Source organism: Aquila chrysaetos, unplaced genomic scaffold (genome assembly GCF_900496995.4).
Source record: "Aquila chrysaetos chrysaetos unplaced genomic scaffold, bAquChr1.4, whole genome shotgun sequence".
Taxonomy (NCBI): Eukaryota; Metazoa; Chordata; class Aves; order Accipitriformes; family Accipitridae; genus Aquila; species Aquila chrysaetos.
In genome coordinates this window covers 120,817-134,060 of record NW_024470393.1, presented here as the reverse complement: position 1 = coordinate 134,060, position 13,244 = coordinate 120,817, and the positions used below count along the sequence as shown (strand labels likewise).

Here is a 13,244-nt window from a genome sequence, read left to right as displayed (position 1 = left end):
TCCAGGCAAAGGCACCCCAAAATGCAGATAAATGCCTCAAAATGGCCAGGCAGAGACACCCCAAATTGGCCAGGCAGACACCCCAAAATGCAGCAAAATGCCCAAAATGGCCGGGCAGAGAAAACCCAAAACCAGCCAGGTGGAAACACCCCAAAAGCCGGAGAAACGCCCCCAAAACGGCACCCTGAAACAACTGGATGGTGACACCCCAAAACAGGGGTGCTGCCCCCCCATTCCTGTGTCCTGTCATGCCAAAAACCACCCCGAAATGCCCCCAAAAAATGCTGTCAGAAAAAGTAGCTACAACACACTCCAAAAAGCCGGGAAATGCACCAAAATGGACCTGAATCGCTTGGGCACCCTCAAATCCTTAAAAATTGCTCAGAAAGGGTAAAACCCCTCGACAAAGCCCCCCTCCGTACCCCCATAATTTGAGGGGGGGGGGCGTTTGCCAGCTGCAGGCCCCGACTTTTGCCCTTTTCGCGAGGAAATGGCGCACCTGAAACCCGCCGGTTTAATGTTATTTTTTTGACGCTTTCCGACCCCGAATTCGCCCCGCTTTAACCCAAACCTGCTCCTGGTTTCAGCACACTGGGACCTCTCCCCGGTTTCGGGAGGGAAAGGGGGGGTTGGGAGTGTTTTTCCCCCCCGGGGACTTCCCCAGCTCGAAGCGACTTGAAACTTGCCCTGAGACAGCAGGAAACCGGGGGGGGGGAGGGCCAGGGGACCCAGGCGTCCGGGCCTGCTCCACTCCCCCCACACCCCAAAATGCCTCCCCGCCCCGCCATAGGGACCCCCCAACCCCATCCCCGTGGCGGCCATGTGCCGCGGCGTGAGGGCGTGCGCGGGCCCCTCGTGCGAAGGCCCTTGCACGCTGGCTGCCCCCCACCCCGCCTTGTGCCTGCGTGTGTTGGGGCGCAGCCCCCCCATCTGTCGTCCCCCCCGAACCCCGCTTACCAGCAGCACCCCGCTCGCCTGCCCGCCCCACCCGTGGCACCCCGCTTTTTATGGTACCCCCCCCCGTGATGTCAGAGAACCCTCCCCCTCTTGGGGGGGGGGTCCTGGGGGGCCCCCCCCAAATCCTCCACACCCCCCCCGCTTCCGCCCCCTCCCCATTGGGATGGGGGGGGGCACCAGCACCGCCCCAAACTTTCACTTGTGCTGAAGCTCCCTTTTGGGGGGTGGGGGTCACAAAGGGACCAAGGCGTCCTGAGGACCCCGCTTCGCCCCCAGTGCCCCCCCCCCACAACGGGTGCAGGCATCTGGGGGACCTCGCTTTGCCCCCCCCCACGGCCCCTGGGGACCCAGGAGTACAGGGATGCCCCTTTAACCACCACCCCCAAGACAACCCCCCAGTCTCCAGGACCCCCCCCCAAACACCCCTCAGCGTCCGGCGGGGGGGGGGGGGGGGCGTTTCACCCCCCCCCCCTCCCCTGGGACCCATGCACCCCTCTTCCCCCGCCCTGGGACCCCCATAAGCCCCGCCCAGACCACGCCCCTCCCCTCCGCCCACAAGCCCCGCCCCCGCCGCCTGCGCAGCCCCCTCCCGGCCACGCCCCCTCCCGCCATGGCCCGGGCACCCGCCTCCGCCCCGGCTCCCCCCCCTCCCGCTCCTTGGCCGGACTCCCGGCATGCCCCGCGCCGGGGGGGCCCTTCCCAGCCTGCCCCGCGGCCCGGGACCCCCCCTCACCCCCCTTGGACCCCCCCTCCTTCCCCCCATGCCCCCCACGGCGGCTTTTCCCCCCCCCCCGGACTCCTGGCTCCCGGTCTCGTCCCTCCCGGACGCCTGGGTTCCCCTGGGGGACCCCCAGAACCCCGTGTCCCCCCCCCCGGGGGACCCCGACACCCCCGCGCCCCCCCCCGGGGGGGGGGTCCCGGCGGGTCCTTTTCGCTGACGCTTTGGGGCTCCCCCTTACCCGCCTGCGGCAATACCGGCCCTGGGACCCCCGGGGGCGGGGGGGAGGGATCCCGGGGGGGGGGGAGCGGGGGTTTTGGGGGACCCCCCCCAGGGTGGGGAGGGGGGCGCGGGGGGGGGAGCAGCCCCCCGTGAGCTGGATGAGGCCTGGGAAGGGCAGGTAAGAGACTGGGGGGGGGGGGGGGGGGGCCCAAAACTGCATGGGGGGGCCCACCCCCAAAAATGGGGTCAACGCCCCCCCCCTCCCCGCATGCGCCCCTCTAAATTGGGGGGGGGGCTATGGGGCATGCCTGGGTCCTCCCCCCCCCCCGAATGTGGGTCACCCTCTGGGGGGGCTGCAGACGCCGCCCCCCTGCCCCCCAATTTTTTTTTTTTGGGGGGGGGGTGGTCCTCTCCGATGACCCCCCCCCCGTGTCCCCCAAAAAGGCCACAGGAGGCAGAGGACACGCAGCCCCCACCCCCCGACCGTGGCGCGGGTAAGTATCACCCCCCCTCTAAATTTTAGAGGTACCCCCACAAATTTTAGAGGTACCCCCCAATTTTAAAGGTACCCCCCCAATTTTAGGGGTACCCGCCCTAGCACCCCCCCCCTTTCCCTCCCACAGAGCCCGACCCTTCCCCAACGCCCCCCGTGGATGCGGAGCAGCCCCCGGCACAGGTGAGACAAACCCCCCCCCCAAAAAAGTGGGGTGCCCCCTCCCTCGAGGAGGAGGGGGTACCCCAAAATCTTGCCCCCCCCCCCCCCCCCAGGGCGCCGAGGAGGAGGCGGTGGCGCGGGAGCTGGAGCAGCTCTACCTCTCCCACCTCCGCCGGCTGCGGGGGGAGCCCGGCGACAACGGGGGCCCCCCCCCGAGAAACGGGGGTCCCCCTTTACCCGAACGAGCCCCCAACACCTCGTTAGCTAATGAGATGGCGCTGCGTTATGAAGCGGGAGGGGGTCGCCGCAGCCCCCCGGTTTTATTAGGGAGGGGGGGGCCGGTGGAGGGGGCCTTAGTGGTGCCGGCGAGGCCCCCCCGGGGGCGGGGGGGGGGGTTTGGGGGGGGCCCTGAGGGGGTGCGGGGTCGTGTTGGCCTTGGCCGTACTGGTACCGGTGGCTTGGGGGGATGGGGGGGGGGCCCACGGCCGCCCTAGCCTTGGGGCTCTACCTGGCGCTGGCCTGGCTGACATGAAGGGGGGGGGCCCCCTCCCCCCAAATTTTCACCCCTGAAAGCATGGGACACTGCCTAAAACGGTCAAGGGGGGGGGGGCTGATTTGCAGCATGGGACTATCAAACTGCACCCCCAAATTTGGGAATTGGCTCCCCCCCACCTTGGGTGGGGGTGGTGGCCATTTTGGGGGACCCCCTCCAGACTCGTGAGCCCCCCCCCCGGGTTTTGGGGTGCCCCTGTGTACATACAGCCATAGAAAGATGGTCTCCCCGAGTCCTTGTGGGGGTGATTGCGATGGTGGGGGGGGGGTTTGGGGTGCAAAGCGGGGGGGAAGCGGGTTGGCTCTCCCTCTTTGGGGGGGGGGCTGGTTTCCCTCCCCCCCCCTCCTTTCTCTGTCGCAGCCGTTTCCTGCCCCCAGGGAAGGTCCCCAGCAAAGGTCACGGGCCCAGTGGGTGACAAACAGCCCACTCCCGGGGAGATTTGGGGAGGGGGGGGCCCTGGCTTCCCACCGGGTGGGGTGGCGGGGGGGCTCACCCTTGGTGTCACAACGTGGTCGTGGCCTGTGTGATGATGGAGGGGGTCCACGCCCCCTGGGAGGCATCCGGGACGGGGTGAGGGCTGTCCTCAGCCCTCAGGGAGGCAGCTGGGGGGGGGTCCTTAGCCCACTGCGGGGGTCCTCAGCCCTCAGGGAGGCAGCTGGGGGGGGTCCTTAGCCCACTGCGGGGGGTCCTCAGCCCTCAGGGAGGCAGCAAGGGGGTTCCTTAGCCTGCTGGGGGGGTTCTCATCCCTCCGGGAGGCAGCTGGGGGGGTCCTTAGCCCACTGGGTGTGTCCTCAGCCCTCAGGGAGGCAGCTTGGGGGGTCCTTAGCCTGCTGGGGGGGGTCCTCAGCCCTCATGGAGGCAGCTAGGGGGGTCCTTAGCTCAACTGGGGGGTCCTCAGCCCTCAGGGAGGCAGCTGGGGGGGTCCTTAGCCTGCTGGGGGGGGTCCTCAGCCCTCACGGAGGCAGCTAGGGGGGGTCCTTAGCTCAACTGGGGGGTCCTCAGCCCTCAGGGAGGCAGCTGGGGGGGTCCTCAGCCTGCTGGGGGGGGTCCTCAGCCTGCTGGGGGGGGTCCTTAGCCCACTGGAGGGGGTCCTCAGCCCTCAAGGAGGCAGGTGGGGGGGGTCTTTAGCCTCCTGGGCATAGGCGGGGGGGTCCTCATCCCCTGGATGCAGTCGAGCGGGGTTCCCGGCACCCCCGAACCCACCGGTGTAGGCCCCGCAGCGGAACGCGGCCGCGACACCTCCGTCCCCTCAGAGGGTCCCGACGACTCTGGGCGACGGGGCGGAGCTTCGCGCCTAGTCACGTCACGGCGGGGCGCTCGCGCCGGCCGCACGTGCGCGCCGCGCGCTGCGCCTGCGCGCACTTCCCCCCCCCCCCCAGTTGCCCGCCAAAGGGAGTGGCGCCGATTGGCTGCGCGATCCCCCGCCCCACGTGACAGGCGTCGCCACGGTAACCGGCTGGCGGCGGGGGGGGGGGGAGAGGCGGGCAACCAATGGGCGGCGCCGCGTGACGAAAGGGGTGGGCGGGGCGAGGCGGCGGCGCGCGCGCTTTTCGGCCGTTGGGCGGCGGCCGTTAGGGGCCTAGCGAGTGCCGGAACCGCCCCCGCCCCGCCGGTACCGCCGCCATGAGCGGGGCCGGGGCGGACCGGCCTTCTCCCGCCAAACTCCGCCGCCTGGAAACTGCCAGCGAGACGGATCCCACCGTCGCCTCTACCCGCCGGGAAACGTCACCTCCCGCCGGAGGTCGCGGTGAGGGCGGCGGCGCGCGTGCGCCAGGAGCAGCGAGCGGGCATGCGCAGTGCGCCGGCGCGCCGGCGCCCCCTGGCGGAGGCTTGGAAACTACTGCTTCCCTCAGGGGGGGCCTGAAGACCACCGTGGGGCCCAAAGGGCGCCTGGAAACCGACGTCACCCCCTGCTTGGAGCAGGGCAAGGGGGGTCTGGAGACCACCAGGGAGGTCACAGGGAGCCTGGAGACCACCGGGGAGGTCACAGGGAACCTGAAGACCACCAATGGGCGCAAGGGGAGCCTGGAGACTGCCGTCACCTACTGCTTGGAGCAGGGCAAGGGGGGTCTGGAGACCACCAGGGAGGTCATGGGGAGCCTGGAGACCACCGGGGAGATCACAGGGAACCTGAAGACTACCAGCGTAGTCACAGGGAGCCTGAAGACCACCAATGGGCGCAAGGGGAGCCTGGAGACTGCCGTCACCTGCTGCTTGGAGCAGGGCAAGGGGAGCCTGGAGACCACCAGCAAGGTCACGGGGAGCCTGGAGACCACCGGCGAGGTCATGGGGAGCCTGGAGACCAACGGGCACAAGGAGAGCCTGGAAACCACTGTCACCCGCTGCTTGGAGCAGGGCAAGGGGAGCCTGGAGACCACCAGGGAGGTCACAGGGAGCCTGAAGACCACCAGTGAGGTCACGGGGAGCCTGAAGACCACCAACAGGCGCAAGGGGAGCCTGGAGACCGCCGTCACCCGCTGCTTGGAGCAGGGGAGAAGGAGCAAGGGGGGCCTGGAGACTGCCACCGAGCTCAAGGAGTGTCTGGAGACCGCCACCATCACCTGCTCACAGCAAAGCCGAGGTGAGAAAAGGGTCCCAGAGCCCAAAGGGGGTCCAGCCCCCTGTGTACGGCAGAAAGGCCACAGCCCGGAGGAGTGTGCAGTGATTTCTCTGGGTGAGGATGAGGAGGAAGAGGAGGAGGAGGAAGGCCCCAGGCGGTACCTGGCGGCCCTGGAGGCCGTGCAGCTGGAGCTGGAGGCCGTGGAGGAGCAGGCGGCTCGCGCCTTCCGCCGCCTCCGCGCTAAATTTTGGCTCCGCCGGCGGCCGCACCTGCAGCGCCGCAACCGCCTCATCCAGCACATCCCCGGCTTCTGGGTCACTGCCGTATCCTTTTTTCTGGGGGGGGGGACACACACACATACGACAAAGCCAGGCCTCCGGCTTTCCTTAACCCCCCTCCCCAGTTCCTGAACCACCCCCAGCTCTCGGCCATGATCAGCGACCGCGATGAGGATGCCCTCAGCTACATGACGAGCTTACAGGTGCCTGCATGCCCCCGGGGGGGTTGTGGGGAGATGTTGGGGGGGGGGGGGGAATGGGGGAGCCCCCCCCGTCCCCCAGAGAGTGAGGAGGAGGAGGGTGACGTACTTGGACACCTGGATCCCGCAGGTGGAGGAATTTGGCCAAGCCCGACCTGGGTGCAGGATCCGGTTCTTCTTCAGCGTCAATCCCTACTTCCAGAACGATGTTGTGGCCAAGGAATTCGTGCGCGGTCCCTCCGGTGGGTGAGCGCCCCACTTCCTACAACCTAGGGAGGGATTTTGGGGGGTCCAAAGTGACCCCCCCCCCTTCTCCCCGCTGCCCCCCCCAGGTCACCTGGTGTCCCATTCAACCCCCATCCGATGGTGGCAGGGGCAGGACCCCCGTTCTCGTCCCCACAAGGGTCCACCGGCCCCCCGCAGCTTTTTCGCTTGGTTTGGGGACCACAGCTTCCCTGCGGGAGATCGTATTGCTGAGGTGAGTCCCAGCACTCCCAGTACCTCCTCCCAGTGCTCCCAATACCACCCTGACACCCCCACCCCCTCAAAAAATCTCTCCCCCAAGATCATCAAGGAGGAACTATGGCCAAACCCGCTGCAGTTCTACTTGTTGGGCGAGGGCGCCGAGGGGATCCCTGAAAGGTCAGCTGCACTCCGGGGGGGTGGCCAGGGGGTACCCCGGGATTTTGGGGGTGCCAGGGAAGGAACCCCAAAGCTTTATCCCCCCCCTCGCTAACGCCCCCACCCACAGTGAGAGCGGGGAGGACTGTGTGGTGATCGTAGATGATGATGAGGACGTGCAGGAGATCCTCGACGACGGGGACGGTAAGTGACATCGCCCCCCTCTCCGGGGGGGTACCCCAACCTCTCACCTGGGGAAATGGGGGGCTGGGAGCACCCCCAATTCCCCCTGACCCCCCCCCCCCCAAGTCCTCTTGCGGGGGGGGGGGGCTGACTTTATGTTGTGTCCCCCTGCCCCCCAGGCAGTGGCGTGGAAGAGGTCCTGCCTGAGGAGCCCCCCAGCCCCCCAGCTGGACGGACGAACCCCAATGGGGGCAGAGACTAATTGCGGGGTGGGGGCTGGGGCGTGCTCCAGCCCCCCCCTCCCCCTCAAGGCATTGCGGGTAACGAGGGGCTGGGGGGGCCCCCAACACAGCTCAGGGTGTTTGTTGGCCTTGAAACCCCCCCCAACCCGAGGCCCCCCCTCCAGGAACCCCCCATGGCGGGGGAGGTGTCCCCAGTCTCCCCAACTCCTTGGGGTTCCCTCTCCCAAATCTTCCCCCCTCCCCACAGAGAGAGAGAAATACAACTAATTTAGGACCATTTTTGTACATTTTGGGTCAAAATCTTGTAAAATTGCCATTTTATATCTAAAAATATATTATAATAAAGATTTAACGGGGTACATGGATGCTCCCCTGAACCCCCAAATCCCCCCCTTAGTGGGTGATGATGTCAAAAGGGGGTGGTGGAGGCATTTTGGGGTGCTTTTATTCCTTTAGATCATTTCCCCACCCCGCTCTCAAGTTTGGGGGGGCGGGGGGAGCTCCCCGGCCACCTGGATTTGGGGGTCCCCCGCTGGTTCCTCGTTGAGGGGGGAGGGTCGGATGCCGAGAGCGAGGAGGGCCCCCAGCAGCTGCTCCCGGGCATCCCCGGCGAAGCGATGCCGTAGGAAAGCGGGGAGCCCGCTGCCCAGGGGGACCCGCACCAGCCCCTGCACCTGGGGGGGGCAGGGGGATCCCCCAGAGTGCCAGGAAACCCCCTAAACTACCCCAGTGACACCACCACCCCCCCCCCCGACAGAAAAAAGGCGGGCCAGATGGAGCCCCCCCCTTCCCCGGTACCCATGTCCCCCGGTGCCTATCCCCCAACTCAACCCCCCCCAGGCCCCAAATAACACCACAACCCCCCTTAAGCTCCCCCCCCCCCCAACCGGTGCCGGTGTCCCCCAGCCCCCCCCCCCCTTAAACTCCACTCTCAACCGATGCCGGTGTCCCCAAGACCCCCCCCAACCGGTGCCGATGTCCTCCAGCCCGCCCCCCCCCCCCCTTAAACTCCCCCTCAACGGGTCCCGGTGTCCCCAAGACCCCCGCCCCCGCCTTAAACTCCCCCCCCAACCGGTGCCGGTGTCCCCCAGCCCCCCCGCCCCTTAAACCCCCCCCCCAGCAGGTGCGGGTGTCCCCAAGACCCCCCCCCCATCGGGTGCCGGTGTCCCCCAGCCCCCCCCCCCGCCCCTTTAAACTCCCCCTCAACGGGTCCCGGTGTCCCCAAGACCCCCCCCCCCCCCCACCTCCAGGCCGTGCTCCGGTGCCCGCGGGCCGCCCCTCTCGATGGCCACCAGTTCCTCCCAGGATAAGCGCCGGATGTAGAAATGCGTCACGAGCCCGGCGTCACTTCCGCTTCCGGTGCCACCCGCCGGCCAAACCCTCGCGCCCCGATGGTGGCGGGGTCGTAAACGTAAACCGGCCGTCGCCGGGCCTAGTTCTTCCCGTAGTTCTCGGTGTAAGCCGGCTTCCAGCGATTCCCCGTCGGGTTCCACCAGCCCCCCCGGGAACCCGAACCGCCCGTCGAACCGCAGTTGCATCTACCGGAGCGGCAGGGATCAGTCACGAAAACCGGCAAGGAGGGGGGGTTTCTCCCTCCCCCGCTTCACCAGTACGCACCAGTACGGCGTAGCCAGGCGGTGGGGAGCCGGTGGGTAGAGGGGCGTACAGCATGACGTGGCAGGCGTGCCGCCAGCCCGCTCCTGCTGCCCGGTTCCCGGTACCATTCCGGCCCAAGGCCAAAGCCTCCGCTCGGCTTAGCGGCGCTTGCTCCCCTCTCTCCCACATGGCGGCGCCGCAACGCCGCGCCTCCGCCAATCAGAGGGAAGGAGGCGGGGCGCGTAAACTGCGAGGCCGCGCCGCCACCAATCAGCGGGTGAGGGAGAAGCGCAGGCCACGCCCCCACTCTTAACCACCCTCTAGCAACATCAGGCAGCTATGGGGGGGCGTGGCCGACGCGGGGAGAGGCGCGGCCAGGCGATACCACGCCCCCTCATTCCTCCTCCCTTCCCCACAGCCACCTCTATGGCCGCGGGGGGGGGGCAGCGAGAGATCCCCCCCCCCACATTACCCACCCACAACCCCCCCCCCCCCCCAGGACCACAAGCCCCCCAGACTACAGGAGGGGGGGGAGAAAAGAGGCATGGGCTGGAGAGGGAGGGGGTTTATTGCCCCCCCCCCAGCACCAAGGGGGAGTCTGGGGGGGTCTCAGGGTCGGGGGGGGGGGCTCCCATATTTGGGGCAGGTGTCCCAAATTTGGGGGGGCCCCTATGAAGCGGAGTCGGAAGCCTCGGAGCTGTCTTTGACGTCAGTGCTCTCGGTGGTCTCGCTCACCTCGCTGAGGTCTTTGCTGTCGGCCCCCCCATCTTCAGGAGGGGGAGGTACTGCCGGAGGTTGCGGGGGGGCCCCCCCGCTTCCGCAAACCCCCTCCCCACCCCGGGGGGGCTCAGTGGGAGCTGGGGGGCGGCCACGCTCCTTCTGCTCCACCTGCTTCCGCAGCTGTAAGGAGAGGAGGATGTTAAAAAGGGGGTTACAGGAGTCCTGGGGGGGGGGGCCTAAAAAAGATTTGGGGGGGCTCCAGGGGGGTGCAGCCCACCCCAGAAAAGCCTTTGAGGGCTCCTGGGGGGGGGCACTACCTCATCCGCCATTTGGGTGAGGTCCCGCTTCATGGCGTAGGCGTCCTCCCCATCCGCGTAGTATTTGGGCTCCACCTCGCTGATCCTGGACAGGGAGGGGGGGATGACACATGACACAGGGGGGGTTATTTGGGGGGGCCACACATAGGGAGGGGGGCGTTTTGGGGAGGGAGGGGCACGGACGGAGGTGTTTTTGGGGTGCTCCCCCTAGCCTAGCCCCCATTTTGTCTCTCAATGTTGCCATGAATTTGCCCATAGCCCCCCTAAACCCCTTCACCCATTCCCCCAGGCCTCCCCCCATACCCCCCAAATCCCCCCCAGCTCCCCCAAATCCCCCCTCCAGCCCCCCTAAAACACCCCTCAGCCCCCCCAAAATACTCACTGGAAGTTGAGAGTGTTAGAGTAGAGATGCAGAGCCGCCCGGTTGCTGCCAACCAAAAAAAGAGGGGGCTAGTTACTTTTGGGAGGGAGGGTTCCTGATTGGTTTGTGAGTTTGGGGGGGGGGGGGGTCCCCCTAAGCAGTTTATTTGGGGGGGGGGGGGGGGGGGGGGGGTCCTCACCTCTTGCGGACATGGAGGGAGACATACTTGGCATTGAAGTTTTCGATCATGGCACGGGACGCCTGGTCCATCAGCTTCTGCGCCAACCCCAAGCGCCGGTGGGATCTCTTCACTGCCTTTTTTTTTTTTTTTTTGGAGGGGGGGTTTACAGCCACCGTGGGGTACCCCAAAACCCACCCGGTGCACCCCCAAACTACCCAGACACCCACAAATCTCCAGGATCCTCTAACACCACCTAAAAGAACTCCCAAAACCTTCAAAGAGCAAGCCAAAATTCCTGAAGTGCCCCCCCTAAAGACTGGCAAGGAGCACCCCAAAAAACCCTCAAATGCCCCCCAAAACCCTTAAAGAGCCACCCCCCCAAACATTCAGACCTCTCCCAAGAGACTCCCCCAAACTCCTCAAGGAGCACCCCAAAATTGCTCAGGTGCCCCCAGAGACCCTCAACGAGCACCCCAAATGCTCACACCCACTGCAGGACCCCCCCCAAACCCCTCAAAGAGCCCCCACAGCCCCTCAAGGAGCTCCCCAAAACCCCTCAAGTGCCCCCCCAAACCCTCTGACCCACTCCAAGAGTCCCCCAAACCCCTCAAGGAGCCCCCCCAAAGACCCTCAAATATCCTCAAAACCCCTCCAAGTGCCCCCAAATGCTCAGACCTACACCAAGAGCTCCCCAAACCTGTCAAAGAATCCCCAAAGACCCTCAAAGAGCACCCCAAAACTCCCCAAAAGCGCCAACCTCCCCTGCAAGAGCACTGCAGATGCTCAGACCACTTCAAAGAACCCCCAAACCCCCCCGAGACCCCCAAAGAGCACCCCAAATCCTTGTGCCCTCTCCAAGAGTCCCTCAGACTCTTCAAAGAGCCCCCAAAGACCCTCAAGGAGCCCCCCAAAACCCCTCAAGTAACCCCAACCCCCCCTCAAAGTGCACCCCAAATGCTCAGACCCACTCTAAGAGCCCCCCAAATGTTCAGACCCATTCCAAGAGACACCCAAACCCCTCAAGGGGGCCCCAAGATGCTTAAGGAGCACCCCAAATGCTTGAGCCCACTTTGAGAGCCCCCAGAGAGCCTCAAAGAGTCCCCAAAGACCCTCGAGGAGCCCCCCAAAACCCCTCAAGTAACCCCAACCCCCCCTCAAAGACCTCCCCAAATGCTCAGACCCACTCTAAGAGCCCCCCAAATGTTCAGACCCATTCCAAGAGACACCCAAACCCCTCAAGGGGGCCCCAAGATGCTTAAGGAGCACCCCAAATGCTTGAGCCCACTTTGAGAGCCCCCAGAGAGCCTCAAAGAGTCCCCAAAGACCCTCGAGGAGCTCCCCAAAACCCCTCAAGTGCCCCCCCAAATCTCTCAAAGACCTCCCCAAATACTCAGACCCACCCCCAAGAGCCCCCCAAACCCCTCCAAGAGCCCTCACAGACCCTCAAAGAGCACCCCAAAACCTCTCAAATGCTCCCCAAAACCCTCTGACCTATTCCAAGACCCCCCCCGAACGACACCCCGCTGCCTACCAAGGATGTGATGTGCCCGTGAGGGACGTCATCGGGGTCCTCCTCCCTGCAAGACAACAGGGGTGAGAGGTGGGGGGGGGACTACTGACACCCCCAAATCCTGTCAGCAACTGCCCCTCCGCCCGCCAAATCAAAGGAAAAGGGGAGGGAGGGGGGAAGGGTCCCCCCCCTAAACCACACTCACATTTTAGCCAGGACGTAACCCACGATTTTCCCGTTCTCATCTTCAGCGATGTAGGAGAGCTGCGGGGAGGGAAAGGGGGGTGATGGGGGGAGGACCCAGGTGTCTGGGGGGGACCCATACATCCGGGAGCAGAGGGACACACATACCTGAGGCCAGGAGAGACCGTGGTAAAAATAATATTTCATCTGGTAATTCTCGGGCAGGCAGAGCAGGTTGCAGTGTTGCATGTTCATCAGGTCCTCGGGCTGTCAGTGGGGCGCGTCAGGGCGGTGGTGACCCACAACAGCCCCGGGGGGACGAGGGCGGGGGGCATGGGACGCCCCGAAACGGGCCTGGGCGCTGCCTGACAGCAGCGGGGACGTCGAGGATGGGGGAGATCCCCGCCAAGGTCACTCACAGGGATCGGGATCCCCCTCAGACACCCCCCCCGGGCCCGGTATTCACCTGAGAGCCCCCCCCCGGGCCTGGTTACCCACCTCAGATCCCCCTCAGGGCCCGGTATCCCCCTCACAGCCCCCCCCCCGGGCCCGGTTACCCACCTCAGATCCCCCTCAGGGACCGGTATCCCCCTCAGATCCCCCACGGGACGCCGGTTCCCCCCCCACCCCGAGGCCCGGCTGACCCCTTACCGGGGCCCGCATTCCCTCCCGGGATCCCGACGCCCTCCCCGCCCCCCCCCCCCCAACCCCGAGACCCCGGTTTCCCCTCTCCGAGGTCGCCCACCCGCGCATTTCGGATGTTCATGGCTGCGGCCGCCCCGCCGGTTCCGCCGCCTTCCCTCTCCCCTCTGGCGCCGCTTCCGGCGGAAGGAGTCACCCCGACCAATCAGCGCTAAGCCCGTCCACCCGCTTATCCAGCCCCCCTGCTCATCCCGCCTCGCGACGTACTGACAGCCGCCTTAGCCAATCAGTGACTGGAGCTTGGGGGGGCGGAGACGGGACTAGCCACGCCCCACTCTACCCTTTGCCCTCAACCAATCAGAGACGACCTCCGCGCGAGTCACGCGGACCCCAGCCAAACCCACCGCTCAACTGCTGCCAACCAATCACAGCTGCACCCCGGGGAAGGGGCGGAGGGGGGGGGAGGCTGGGACGAGCTTTACCTTCTCCCACCCCCTTCCCTACCCAATCGCGCTTAGCGGCGCAACGGATTGACAGCGCCGTGA

At 66.3% G+C, this 13,244-nt stretch overlaps 4 protein-coding genes across 16 annotated transcripts; 2 read left to right on the top strand and 2 right to left on the bottom strand.

Moving 5' to 3' along the window:
* The first annotated feature begins 1,751 nt into the window (after nt 1–1,751).
* Nucleotides 1,752–3,330, top strand: LOC115338237 (translation initiation factor IF-2-like). Its single transcript, XM_030006738.2, has 4 exons — nt 1,752–2,075; nt 2,342–2,391; nt 2,521–2,573; nt 2,666–3,330. Exons 1-4 carry the CDS (start codon nt 2,056–2,058, stop codon nt 3,044–3,046), a joined length of 504 nt encoding a protein of 167 aa, XP_029862598.1. The 5' UTR covers nt 1,752–2,055; the 3' UTR covers nt 3,047–3,330.
* An 844-nt stretch (nt 3,331–4,174) lies between these two features.
* LOC115338234 (protein SET-like) lies at nt 4,175–7,548 on the top strand. Of its 13 annotated transcripts, none has more exons than XM_030006726.2 (9): nt 4,175–5,223; nt 5,254–5,388; nt 5,521–5,988; nt 6,069–6,146; nt 6,274–6,385; nt 6,476–6,621; nt 6,709–6,785; nt 6,895–6,968; nt 7,127–7,548. In XM_030006726.2, exons 1-9 carry the CDS (start codon nt 4,729–4,731, stop codon nt 7,207–7,209), a joined length of 1,668 nt encoding a protein of 555 aa, XP_029862586.1. In that variant the 5' UTR covers nt 4,175–4,728; the 3' UTR covers nt 7,210–7,548. The 13 variants fall into 13 exon arrangements, with proteins under 13 accessions (XP_029862586.1, XP_029862584.1, XP_029862592.1 ...); XM_030006732.2 differs by having other exon boundaries at nt 4,190–5,223; nt 5,359–5,388; XM_030006729.2 differs by having other exon boundaries at nt 4,191–5,088; nt 5,224–5,358; nt 5,389–5,988.
* Nucleotides 7,457–9,182, bottom strand: LOC115338235 (U8 snoRNA-decapping enzyme-like). Its single transcript, XM_030006737.2, has 3 exons — nt 8,807–9,182; nt 8,434–8,727; nt 7,457–7,863 (listed from the first exon to the last, which is right to left on the bottom strand). The coding sequence occupies exons 1-3, from the start codon at nt 8,972–8,974 to the stop codon at nt 7,666–7,668; spliced, it is 660 nt and encodes a 219-aa protein (XP_029862597.1). The 5' UTR covers nt 8,975–9,182; the 3' UTR covers nt 7,457–7,665.
* Nucleotides 9,183–9,356: 174 nt separating this feature from the next.
* Nucleotides 9,357–12,929, bottom strand: NAA10 (N-alpha-acetyltransferase 10, NatA catalytic subunit). Its single transcript, XM_030006708.2, has 8 exons — nt 12,803–12,929; nt 12,226–12,324; nt 12,080–12,138; nt 11,896–11,941; nt 10,383–10,498; nt 10,205–10,249; nt 9,823–9,907; nt 9,357–9,685 (listed from the first exon to the last, which is right to left on the bottom strand). Exons 1-8 carry the CDS (start codon nt 12,821–12,823, stop codon nt 9,455–9,457), a joined length of 702 nt encoding a protein of 233 aa, XP_029862568.1. The 5' UTR covers nt 12,824–12,929; the 3' UTR covers nt 9,357–9,454.
* Between the last annotated feature and the right edge of the window lie 315 nt (nt 12,930–13,244).

Bases quoted from the DNA above. Each gene is read 5' to 3' on its own strand.
- LOC115338235 (XM_030006737.2), bottom strand. From the start codon at position 8,974: ATGTGGGAGAGAGGGGAGCAAGCGCCGCTAAGCCGAGCGGAGGCTTTG. The intron at 8,728-8,806 runs GTGCGTACTGGT...CCGCTCCGGTAG, and splicing joins CGCCTGGCTACGCCGTACTG to ATGCAACTGCGGTTCGACGG. The intron at 7,864-8,433 runs GTGGGGGGGGGG...TGCCCCCCCCAG, and splicing joins CACCGGAGCACGGCCTGGAG to GTGCAGGGGCTGGTGCGGGT.
- LOC115338237 (XM_030006738.2), top strand. From the start codon at position 2,056: ATGAGGCCTGGGAAGGGCAG. The intron at 2,392-2,520 runs GTAAGTATCACC...TCCCTCCCACAG, and splicing joins ACCCCCCGACCGTGGCGCGG to AGCCCGACCCTTCCCCAACG. The intron at 2,574-2,665 runs GTGAGACAAACC...CCCCCCCCCCAG, and splicing joins CGGAGCAGCCCCCGGCACAG to GGCGCCGAGGAGGAGGCGGT.
- LOC115338234 (XM_030006724.2), top strand. From the start codon at position 4,729: ATGAGCGGGGCCGGGGCGGACCGGCCTTCTCCCGCCAAACTCCGCCGC. The intron at 6,147-6,273 runs GTGCCTGCATGC...TGGATCCCGCAG, and splicing joins GCTACATGACGAGCTTACAG to GTGGAGGAATTTGGCCAAGC. The intron at 6,622-6,708 runs GTGAGTCCCAGC...CTCTCCCCCAAG, and splicing joins CGGGAGATCGTATTGCTGAG to ATCATCAAGGAGGAACTATG.
- NAA10 (XM_030006708.2), bottom strand. From the start codon at position 12,823: ATGAACATCCGAAATGCGCGG. The intron at 11,942-12,079 runs GTGAGTGTGGTT...GTTGTCTTGCAG, and splicing joins GGTTACGTCCTGGCTAAAAT to GGAGGAGGACCCCGATGACG. The intron at 9,686-9,822 runs GTAGTGCCCCCC...CTCTCCTTACAG, and splicing joins TCACCCAAATGGCGGATGAG to CTGCGGAAGCAGGTGGAGCA.